At 59.9% G+C, this 10,468-nt stretch overlaps 5 protein-coding genes across 5 annotated transcripts; 3 read left to right on the top strand and 2 right to left on the bottom strand.

The window, feature by feature from the left end:
• Window positions 1–1,382, bottom strand: B0I36DRAFT_425954 (uncharacterized protein; the record flags this gene model as incomplete). The annotated part of the gene is made up of 4 exons (XM_046162367.1): window positions 1–241; window positions 301–625; window positions 701–826; window positions 1,276–1,382. The coding sequence occupies 4 exons, from the start codon at window positions 1,380–1,382 to the stop codon at window positions 176–178; spliced, it is 624 nt and encodes a 207-aa protein (XP_046004816.1). The 3' UTR covers window positions 1–175.
• B0I36DRAFT_339614 (uncharacterized protein) lies at window positions 1,344–4,345 on the top strand. The gene is made up of 5 exons (XM_046155894.1): window positions 1,344–1,489; window positions 1,542–1,596; window positions 1,655–2,950; window positions 3,066–3,409; window positions 3,483–4,345. The coding sequence occupies exons 1-5, from the start codon at window positions 1,417–1,419 to the stop codon at window positions 3,881–3,883; spliced, it is 2,169 nt and encodes a 722-aa protein (XP_046004815.1). The 5' UTR covers window positions 1,344–1,416; the 3' UTR covers window positions 3,884–4,345.
• B0I36DRAFT_378317 (uncharacterized protein) lies at window positions 4,056–5,057 on the bottom strand (the record flags this gene model as incomplete). The annotated part of the gene is given in 2 exon segments (XM_046160660.1): window positions 4,056–4,574; window positions 4,593–5,057. 2 exon segments carry the CDS (start codon window positions 5,055–5,057, stop codon window positions 4,056–4,058), a joined length of 984 nt encoding a protein of 327 aa, XP_046004814.1.
• Window positions 5,058–6,302: 1,245 nt separating this feature from the next.
• B0I36DRAFT_399109 (major facilitator superfamily domain-containing protein) lies at window positions 6,303–8,033 on the top strand. Its single transcript, XM_046161632.1, has 2 exons — window positions 6,303–6,637; window positions 6,701–8,033. The coding sequence occupies exons 1-2, from the start codon at window positions 6,539–6,541 to the stop codon at window positions 7,874–7,876; spliced, it is 1,275 nt and encodes a 424-aa protein (XP_046004813.1). The 5' UTR covers window positions 6,303–6,538; the 3' UTR covers window positions 7,877–8,033.
• Window positions 8,034–8,705: 672 nt separating this feature from the next.
• On the top strand, window positions 8,706–10,399 carry B0I36DRAFT_399102 (uncharacterized protein; the record flags this gene model as incomplete). The annotated part of the gene is made up of 3 exons (XM_046161631.1): window positions 8,706–9,287; window positions 9,395–9,835; window positions 9,917–10,399. The coding sequence occupies 3 exons, from the start codon at window positions 8,706–8,708 to the stop codon at window positions 10,397–10,399; spliced, it is 1,506 nt and encodes a 501-aa protein (XP_046004812.1).
• Between the last annotated feature and the right edge of the window lie 69 nt (window positions 10,400–10,468).

Below are 10,468 nucleotides of genomic sequence, written 5' to 3'. Positions count from 1 at the left end.
CCAGAGGTAACGGCGATTCAATGCCATGCAACAATACTGATCCCTCGCTCGCAAGAGCGCAAAACACTTCTTCATGCTCAACACCGACTCAAATAATTCCGAGATCGTCCATGCCGTTCTCGGGCCCTCTTCGCGATTCCTCAACCCAAGAGCATGCAAACGTCTTTTCCAAGCCCTACTTTCGATACCACATCCTCGCCTTCCTTTCCCCTCGAATCTTCCTCTGCAAGACATGTATCCCCTGCAGCAGCGCCTCCGCGGTCGGCGGACACCCCGGCACATACACATCCACGGCACCACCCTATCCACTCCTCTGACCACACTATACGAGTAGTGATAATACCCGCCGCCGTTGGCGCAGCTGCCCATCGAGATGACCCATTTCGGGTCGGGCATCTGGTCGTACAGCTGCCGCAGCGCGGGCGCCATCTTGTTGGTCACGGTCCCGGCCACGATCATGACGTCGGCCTGCCGCGGGGAGGCGCGGAAGATGATGCCCAGCCGGTCGTTGTCGTAGCGCGGCATGGAGACGTGCATCATCTCGATGCCGCAGCAGGCGAGGGCGAAGGTCAGCGGCCAGAGGGAGCCGGTGCGGGCCCAGTTGGTGAGCTTGTCCATTGTTGTGCTGTTGCGGGTTGAAGGCGCGTTGGTTAGTTCCCCGGGTGAAAAGCTGCGTATCAAGGTGTCTGAGGGTGCTCACAGGACATATTCGGCTGCAGAGTTGTCTTTCAGGTCCAGCGGCATCTCCCGTCGCTTTGTGGGCAGCCTCGATGGTTCTGTACTTGGCGATGCGTTGAAACGGTGAGCTGATGTGTGCAGAGAGTGCCTTGCCCGGCACGCGGGCCCGCTAGCCTTTAGCAGGTCGTCGCAGTGCCCTGGGACGCCGAGGAAATGCCATGCCTGCAATGGTCGCGATATGGCTAACCGGGTGTGAGACTTAAGCTGAGAATGACGAAGTCTTTCAGTAGAATGGCAGTGAAAAGTGCAACGAACCTGCTGAGCCCCGGGAGAGTGAGGTGAGCATGCTGAAGGATTAAAAGCCAGATCGGTATAATGGCCGGTAGGGATTCTTGGACCGCACGAGAGTTATCCTGTAGGGGAAGAAGAAGAAATAAACACGAAAAGGTACTCGTCCGTGTCAAGTAAAAGGAGGCTGCTGAAAGGCTTTTGGTTCCTATGCCTGGCGTCACATCTTGTTCCGGAGCGCGCGTCTGACCAATCAGAACGCGGCAGCCTAGTGCGCCTTGGGCGATGTCGTTGTCGGACAAAACCCACCTGCGTCGCGAACCCACCAGACTTGAACCTCCTTCCTTGTCTCCGAGACGAGGCACAGCACCGCTGGCCCGGAAACGCAGACATTGACCAAGCAAGGCAGTTCCCATTGGTCAGACAGTCAAATCCCACCCTCCAGGCACGATGGCTCTTGTGTGCGCAGTCTGCAGCAAAACCTACCAGCGGAGCACACACCTGCGCCGGCACGAGGCCACCCGTCAGTGGCGCCTCATGACCTACGAAACGACGCCAGGCTGATTATGACACAGACTACACTTCCAGCCAGTTCGCTTGTCCATCCTGTAGCAAGACATTTGCCAGGCGGTACGTGACAGCACTCCTCTAATCGTCAGCACGTTAGCTTACGTCCCACCTCTGCAAGCGATGTCTGCCGCAAGCATGCGTCGGCCTGCCCAAGCCGTGCCAACGATGTCAAGGTGGACACAATCCCATTGTCCAAAAGAGGCCAGAAGCCGCGGGCGTGTGCCGGCTGCTTTGTGAGCAAGCTGGCTTGCGATCTTGGACACCCTTGCAGGCGCTGCACTGAGCGCTCTGTCCCATGCACGTATAACCGACAGCCCGCACAAGACATGCTGAGGATGCCGTCGGGGAGCTCGATCTCATCAGTTCAGGCGAGTTCCGACACGGACAACAAGGCATCTATCACGTTCTTGCTCGACATGACACATCCGTCTGCAGACACGCTCATGGCGGTGTTCAACGAGGAACTGCCCGTGGAGCCTGAGCCTGGATTCAGCACCACTCCGATCACAGAGATGTCGTTCGACCAGATGGACTTCATCTCAGACTTCCTTGCCCCACAAATTGAGGATGTCGGAGGTGATGAGGACTTCACAATGGACTTCTCCTCACTAGACGTCGACGATTGTAATGTAGCAATGCAACACACCCTCGCTGCCATCAAACAAGGCCTCCTCGAGACATTCAACCACAACTCGACGCAGGTCTTCATCTCATCAGCGAATGCCAGTGGTTCAAGCAACACCCACACAAGTCCTCCGCGATTCGACGACGCCACAGCAGACACCCTTCTCCAACCCCTCCACGCCCGCATCCTCGCAGCGACATACTTCCGCACCACGGTCCCAGACTTCCCCGTCACCCACGAGGCGAGCTTCTCCCTCGAACAACAACACCACACCACCTGCCCGGAGCTCGTCCTCGCCGTCATGATGAGCGGCTCCCTCCGCTGCGCGCCGCACGACTACGTCCTCGCCGCCCGGAAACTCATGAGGCTCTCCAACGACTTCATCTTTGCGCGGCTGCAGGCTGTTGTGCGCGAGTTCGTCGACCGAAGCCAGCACTGCGATGCAGCGACTCGACACGAACCACCAACTGGCGCTGAGCGACCGGGACAAAATCAACAACAAGACACAGACAAGCGCCGCCGCACCCGCCTGCCCAGACTGGTCATGGACGTCCTCGCCGCCGCACTGATATCAAACAGCGCGCTCGCCACAGTCAACGACGCATCCGAGGACGCGGCGCGGTACTTGCGCTCGGGCAAACCGGCGGAGAGGCTGCACCAGCTTGCTTCTGCGGCGCGGGAGTGCGGGATTGACCGCGTGCGGAGGGCAAGGCCTTTGTTTGGCGGTGGCGGTGGTCATGTGGAGCCTCTTGATTGGGATACATTTGTGTATGAGGAATCTTGCATACGGTAAGTTTCAATCTCTACTGAGATGACTCGTGCTGTATCAGTTGCCACTGTGGTTGTGATGATACGCAAGTTGAAAACAAAGAAGGCAAGACACACACGCTGATGCCTTCACCAGGATCGCCAACTGGGCCGCCATGAACGCCTGGCTGCAAGCAGGCTGGCTCAACGCGCAGCCGGCGGTGGGCGTGGCGGAGCTTAGGGCAGATTTGCCTTGTCCGCTGGAGCTCTGGCAGGCTCGCGATGCGGAAGAGTTTCAGGGTCTTATGGGCGCCGCTTCTTCACGGCAGTCAAGCCGGCTTACGGGGTCGCCTCGCGGCGGAGCCATGCAGAATGCGCCACTACCGAGCTCTATCGCGCAGCTCGCCGAGCTGATGATGGGTGATGAGAGACAGTGGCGTGTGGTCGCGGAACACGTGAGGGCGGGGGTGAGCAGGATCGATTTGATCATAACGGTCATCGGTATGTATCCCCAAACATCTTTGTCATTCCGACCTGCGCGCAAGACCTGTAGGCTAAATGCTCACCATCACAGGCCTGCACGCAATCATCCTGTCCGCGCGCCTCAGCTCGACCCTGGCCCAAGTCGCGCCATCCCTACGCATGGCCATCACCAGATGGCGAAGACTCTGGGATAGCATCGGTGTGTCTCTGGCCGGCACAGCAGAAGTGCCGCGCAGCACAAGCGCAAACTCGATGGAACCGGTCAGCTTCACGCCATCGTCACGAGAAGCAAAGCAGCTCCGCGGCCTTCACAAGCATGCCGTCGGCCTGGCGTGGCTGGCCGCGAGCCTGCTCGATCCGCGCACGTGGCACGACAAGCGGTTCACTGAGCTCGGGTATTTCAGAAATGTTGGGCGGGCTAGTATGGCTGATCTGCACGAGCTCATGGAAGCTTGCCGAGGGTTACAGGGCGACTTGAAGAGCAGCGCGTGATCAGCAGACGAGGGAGGTCACTTTACAATGCTTCATCAGGATAGCTTTCCTTGCAAGTAGTAGTTGTTTTACCTCCGGCAGTGTGCGAAGACTGGTCAGATCTAGCTGGTTCTGATACTCGTCCTCGAAGTAGCTTGTTCCTCGCTGGCCTTCCCCCAGAACAAGACGCTCCTCACCAGCCCAGTAGCCGAGCCGGGTTGTGCACCATCATGCCATCCCACTGCTCCTTTGCCAGCCACTCCTTGATCAGCCCCAATTCGGCGGCGGTGTCGACACCACTTAGCGGCGGGCCAGGCTCCGATCCCTTGTGCGTGGTGTTGACATGAGGCCAGTCGCTGCCCCGGACGATGCCCCCGGGCGCAACGCGGGCATAGTCCTTGACCACGGGCTCCATCGCAGCAATGTCGCCGCCCTCGACTCGCCGGTGCAGCGCGCCAATCTTAACAGTCAGCTTGCCGGAAGCCAGCAGCTCGAGGAACGCCGCGTAGTCCGAAGTCCCGACGCCCTTGGGCGTCGCGGAGCCGTTGTGGTCCGCCATCAGCACGACCTTCTTCTTCTTGTTCTTCCCGCCACGCGGACCACCACCACAGCCCGGCCCATCACCACCACCACCGCCGCCACGCTGGACCAGAGCATCCACATGCGGCGCCATCCTCGCCCACATCCCAATCGGCAACTGCACAGAAATCCCCTACCCGAGCTCCCTCACACCATACGACTCCGCCGCGGTCCGGAACTGGCCGAGCACCCACTCCAGCTGGTCCCCAGACCCGCCATACGAGCCGTGCACGCGGATATTCCGCACCCCGGCGTCGTGCAGGTCCCGAAAATAACCCTCGCTCAGCTTACTCAGGTGCCACGCGCTCGTCTCCTCGTCCGGGTCCGCCGCCATGGTTCCCCGAAGCGTGCGATCGGGGTATTGGGATTTGGCTTCGCGGAGGTGCGTGGCGAGCCCCTCGGGGCTGGACTCGATGCTGGCTTGGACTATGAGGATGTTTTTTTGCTGCGCGTGGGGGGACTCGATCAGGGAGGAGAGCGGTGCGGGTTGCGGGTTGTAGGAGCGGTCGGGCTTGAAGGGGAAGCGCGAGGGCTCGAAGATGTGGACGTGCGCGTCCCAGGATCCCGGTGGGAGTTTGGGGGATCCGGACCCGGGCGGCACGCGTGCGGCAGGCATGGTGCCGGATGGTGCGGCGAGGGCACGGGTCGTGCAGAAGAGGAGGAGCGTCGAGAGGTGGATGAGGTTGAGCATGTTGGAAGTCTTGGCTGTGTACGATGCTGCGGCTGGTTGCCCGTGTAAGCGAGACACGGAGGGTGTAGCAATGTGAGGCTAGAGGAAACAAGTCGAAGTCAATTTCTAGAGACTCTGGGGGAGGCGCCGCGGCTACGGCCCCGGGGCCCGGGGGCTGCTCTGGTCGCGTGGAGAGCCGGTGAGGTGCCGGGCCCGTGCATGCGGAGAAGTGCGGAGCCGGCGGTCGGGGCGGGGCCGGCCCGAGCAATGCCCCGGGACCAGTCCGATTCTATGTCACTCGCAAGGTGCATGATCCTGCGTAGCTCGGCAGATAAAATAATGCTACGCAGCTTGCCAGGATTAGCTTAGCCCTACCAAACTTTGACAAGACCTGGCGCCGTCCTTGGCTTACATTGTGCTCGCTATCCAGATGTTTCTGCTCCTCCTTGCGGCGCCGAGGAACATGATCACGTACAAGGAGCTGTGTATGATGAAAGACACGGCCATCATGCTGCATGCGTCGCGGGGCGACATCGTCAACGAGCGTGATCTCGAGAGGACGCTGCGGGTGAGGTACAAGGCCCTGTGGGAGCTGTCGAATGGCTTCAGCATATTGGCGCCGCCACCGAGGATGCCCAGCTAGCATCGGCGATGGGGCCCGTGAAAAAGTTGTATCATCATTTGGCCGCGCGGTGAGCCAGACACAATGGTTCATTTAGCCACCTGTAGCTTCAAAAAACCGTGATCGGGGCTGTCCCGAGCAGCTTGTCGGCCCTGGCCCGGGTCTCGGTGCTGCACGAAGTGACCGCCCCAGGTTCGGCCCCTGTGCGATATTTCGGCCCTAGTGCGACGTGCCTGATAGCCTTGCTTGGTGACGACGCACTGCGGGGGAAAACCCCATTCAGCCTGGGGAAACCCCGAAAGCTTGGGGAAAGCTGGGTCGTTCTGACCATTGTTTATTCGCCCTGTTCCTGCCAAGACAATTGCCAGACTCGCCAAGAAAGCCAAGACCATTCAAGCTCTGCCGCACGCTTCCTTCCTGTTCACCAATTCCGATCCACCCGTCTGAACCTCTCAGAGCTTGATCGTGTATTCTCTTGCGCAGAGGTCGCAGAGGTCGCAGACATGTCACCCGACCAGCAGCCCGACTATGTAGACCGTGTTGTGGACGACAAAACGCAAGCCATCCACATCGAGCACGACAGAGATGAGTCGGCGCCTCCCAAGCCTGGCGCTACTTTTCTCGACACGTACCGCTCATACTCGCCCGAGCTGGCCAAGGAGACCGAGGCTCGGCTGCTGCGCAAGAGGGACATCCGCATCATGCCCCTCATCGTCCTCATCTACCTGTTCAACTTCCTGGACCGCAACTCGATAACCCGGCCAGACTGTACCACCTCCAGGAGGACTTGAACGTGCAGGGCGCCATGTATCAGACGGCAATCTCCATTTTCAGTGCTTCATACATATTCATGCAGTTGCCTTCTACCATACTCATGAGCAAGTTGCAGCCTCACATCTTCTTGGTAAATCTCACCTGGTGCGCTGAAGAGGCTCATAGACAAGTGGCTAACATCTCTGCCCACCAGCCATCCTGCATCGTGACCTGGGCTATCATCAGCGGCTGCACGGGCGCCACGACCAACGCGGCCGGCCTTCTCGTGGTACGCTTCTGCCTGGGCATCGTCGAGGCGCCCTTCTTCCCGGGCTCCATCTACTTCCTGTCGTGCTGGTACACCAAGAAGGAGCTGGGTGTCCGCATGGCGCTTCTCGTCAGCGGCCTGCTCCTGTCCAACGCGTTCGCGGGCCTCATCTCGGCGGGGCTGCTCTCCGGGATGAATGGCGTCGGCGGCCTCGCGGCGTGGCGCTGGCTATTCATCATCGAGGGGCACGCCACCGTCGTGCTGGGCGTCGTCTGCTTCTTCGTGCTGCCCGACTACCCGGGCACGACGAGCTGGCTGAGCGAGACCGAAAAAGTCGTCGCGCAGGCCCGCTTGGTCGCCGACGCGGGCACCGAAGACGAGGGCGTCCTCAGCGAAGACACCACCACCATCTGGCAGGGGCTGAGCTGGGCCGTGCAAGACTACCGCACGTGGCTGTTCGCGTGCCTGCAGGTGGCCACGACGGCATCCATCTCCTTCTCCAACTTCTTCCCCACCGTGCTCCAGCAGCTCGGCATCAAGAGCTCGACGACGGTCCTGCTCCTCACCGCACCCCCTTACCTCTTCACCTTCACCTGGGCCGTGTCCTTTGCCTTTGACGCAGACAAGCGGCAGAAGCGCTCCCCGCACGCCATCATCTCGGGCCTAGTGGCCATGGCAGGGACGGTCTGCACCGTTGCGCTGCCCGCGGAGCAGCGCTGGCCAAAGTACGCCCTCACGTTTGTCATTTGCGCGGGGAGGTTTGGCATCTACTCGAAGACGTACACCTGGCTCTCGTCGACGATTGTGCAGCCGCGCATCAAGCGCGCGTGCGCGATTGGCGTGGCGAATACCTGCGCCAACACGGCGGCGCTGTTCTCGAGTTACTTCTGGATTGACAAGTTTCAGCCCCAGTTCAAGCAGTCCTGGGCGTGTGTCTTGGGGTTCCAGTGCTTGGGCATGGCGTGCATTTTGGGACTGAGGTATACGTTGAAGAGGAAGAACAGGCAGTTTGATGAGCTTGACCAGAGGAATTTGGGGGTCGCTGGGATTGAGGCAGAGGGGAGGGTGTTGAGTGCTGATGAGAAGAGGGCTGTGAACACGGGGTTTCGGTTCATTACGTAGAGGGAGTCTGAACATGAAAGGAAGGGTATGGTCGGCTTGTTGCAATTCGAGGTGCAGCTCTTGAGTTAACGACGCCGGGCAAGGCGAACTGTAGTAGCACACACCTGGTCTGAACCATAGACAGACTTTCTGCACGGGGACAGCTGGCATTGTGATCGATAGTTGCATCCGTGTCTTGTGCATTTAAATGGGGATGTGACCGTCCGTGACGATCTGTGACCGCATTGACAAATAATGGTACTTAGTGCTGCTTAAACCCGGCACGAAGTGGCACAGGTGGACGGGGATTGAGCGGGTGTTCCTGATACACTAACCACCCGCCGCCGCGTCGTATTTCCCCGAGATCATGTAGCCCACGGCCACGGGCTCGGCCTGTGCGGCTGGACATAGCACAGGGCCAACACATGAGTCCATTGTCTTGCAGCGTGTCAACCACACACAGCAGGATCATCGGACTGCGGCTGGCTTTTGTGCAACTTGCATCCCGATTCGACGGCCGTCCATTCGACACAAGTCTCAGAAGACGATTGCCAACTCACCGGGTTTGCAGAGGAGCCATACACTGGGCACACGTACGGCAACATTGTGCAACGTTGTTCCAAACTCGTGCTTGCTGAGCAGAGGAAGACTCAAAAGACCAGTGTTTACACAATCACTTCAAAAGCTCATCTTAAACTCCCAAACAGTGTATATAAAACTACATGAACCGACCCAGACCCAGAAGAGTACTCCAACACCACAGCTACAAACGTGACAATCCAGTCTCAAGCCTTGCTTAGACCCTGAACCATTCCCAAACACACATCACCACCAACCTCCACCAACAATCATGGGCGGCCTACGCATTCGCAAGAACATCCGGGACCTGAAGCCCACGGAAATGGACAACCTGATCCGGGCCTTCCACCACATCATGAACGTGCTCCCTGTCACCGACAACAACTCGTACTGGAAGCTCGCCGGCTACCACGGCGTGCCAGCACCCTTCTACTGCTACCACGGCGTCGTGCTCTTCCCGACTTGGCACCGTGCGTACCTCCTGCAGCTCGAGAATGCCCTGCGCAGCGCTCCTGGCTGTGGCAACGACGTAACCATGCCGTACTGGGACGAGATCGCCGCCATCAACCAGACCGAGGGCCTCCCTAAGATCTTCACCACCAAGGAGTACCGCTACTCTTACGGCAAGGGGTCGATCCCGAACCCGCTCTTCTCGTACAAGTTTGGCGCGGGCGTCGACGACCGGGGCGACATGGAGCACGGCGTCAACGACCCGTCCCGGTACAGCAAGCACAAGGGCTACAGCACGGTGCGCTACCCGTACTCGGGCCTCGTGGGGCTCGCCGAAGACCGGGAGCGCACGGTCAAGCACAACTCGGACGTCGACGGCAAGGGCGACACGCACGCGGTCGACGTGCTCATCGAGAACATCTCGCGGTGGCTCTTCAGCGCGACGTTCATGAACCACTCTGGCGACGAGTGGAAGGCCGGCGAGAAGGACAAGTGGGAAATTGCCTCCAGGCGCCCAACTACACCGTCTTCTCCAACACCACCTCGGCCGACGCGTACAACGAGACGCACAAGGACAGCCAGGCGGAGCCGACGGCCGTGTCGCTCGAGGCGCCGCACAACGCGATCCACATGGCCGTCGGCGGGTGGGAGGTGCCCGGGCGCAGCGAGAAGGAGGGCACGCCCAACGTGTACCCGGACGCCAACGGCGACATGGGCGAGAACGAGACGGCCGCGTTCGACCCCTTGTTCTGGTTCCACCACGCGTGGACGGACCGCACGTTCTGGGAGTGGCAGATGCTGCACGGTGCGACCGACAGGCTCGAGTTCGTCAAGGGTGATCCGGGCACCAAGAACCCCGTCGAGGGCCAGCCGGATCTCACGGTCGACTCGCCGCTTACGCCGTTCAAGTATGGTCTCGGAACTAGGAATGAGAGGGCCATGACTACGAAGGTGAGCGATTGCGGTCTTTTGAGTTCTCCTTTTTTTTTGTCCTTATTTTCTCTAAAGGCACGATGACTGACTCGACCCCAGGACGTCGTCAACATCAAAACCCTCGGGTACGACTACGCAGGCCTCGACCGCCCCCGCGCAGCCCTCCCGCCCAAGGACGAGGGCTTCAAGCTGAGCGTCATGGGCATCAACCGTGCCGTGATCCCAGGCGGCTTCATGGTGACGCTCTGGAGCCTGGACACGAACGGGCAAGAGCGCCTGCTGCACATTGAGCTCTTCCTGGGCCGCTGGAAGAAGGAGGCCTGCGACAACTGCATGAACCACCTCATGGCCAACACTTTCTTGCAGCTGCCCAAGATGCCCACCGCGGACGACTTGAGCCGGGCTGGTGGTGGCAGCGGCGGCAGTGGCGAGGGCGGGATCGTGCTGCCGACGTTTTATGCCAAGATGCATACGCGCGACGCGCCAGGTGGGAAGAAGCTGGATATCGGCGTTGGTATTTCTTGTCTCTCTCGGGAACTGCGTGCATTTGGAGACATGGCGGTCCGTGGGTTTGGCCTCTGAGATGAGTGGTGCGCGTCGAGTCTGGTGGGACAGGGCCGTTGTGTTTGCAAACGAAGAGAGAGGATAAGT

The sequence above is a fragment of the Microdochium trichocladiopsis genome, assembly GCF_020744255.1.
Source record: "Microdochium trichocladiopsis strain MPI-CAGE-CH-0230 chromosome Unknown B0I36scaffold_14, whole genome shotgun sequence".
Lineage (NCBI taxonomy): Eukaryota > Fungi > Ascomycota > Sordariomycetes > Xylariales > Microdochiaceae > Microdochium > Microdochium trichocladiopsis.
The sequence above is the reverse complement of the archived record's forward strand: the minus strand, read 5'-3'. Positions and strand labels throughout refer to the sequence as shown.

What these genes read in the sequence shown, in the direction of transcription:
- B0I36DRAFT_399109 (XM_046161632.1), top strand. Translation starts at nt 6,539, where the DNA reads ATGTATCAGACGGCAATCTCCATTTTCAGTGCTTCATACATATTCATG. An exon ending in TGCAGCCTCACATCTTCTTG is followed by an intron (nt 6,638 to 6,700) that starts GTAAATCTCACC and finishes TCTGCCCACCAG; the next exon opens with CCATCCTGCATCGTGACCTG.
- B0I36DRAFT_339614 (XM_046155894.1), top strand. Translation starts at nt 1,417, where the DNA reads ATGGCTCTTGTGTGCGCAGTCTGCAGCAAAACCTACCAGCGGAGCACA. An exon ending in AGCAAGACATTTGCCAGGCG is followed by an intron (nt 1,597 to 1,654) that starts GTACGTGACAGC and finishes CACCTCTGCAAG; the next exon opens with CGATGTCTGCCGCAAGCATG. An exon ending in TTTGATCATAACGGTCATCG is followed by an intron (nt 3,410 to 3,482) that starts GTATGTATCCCC and finishes TCACCATCACAG; the next exon opens with GCCTGCACGCAATCATCCTG.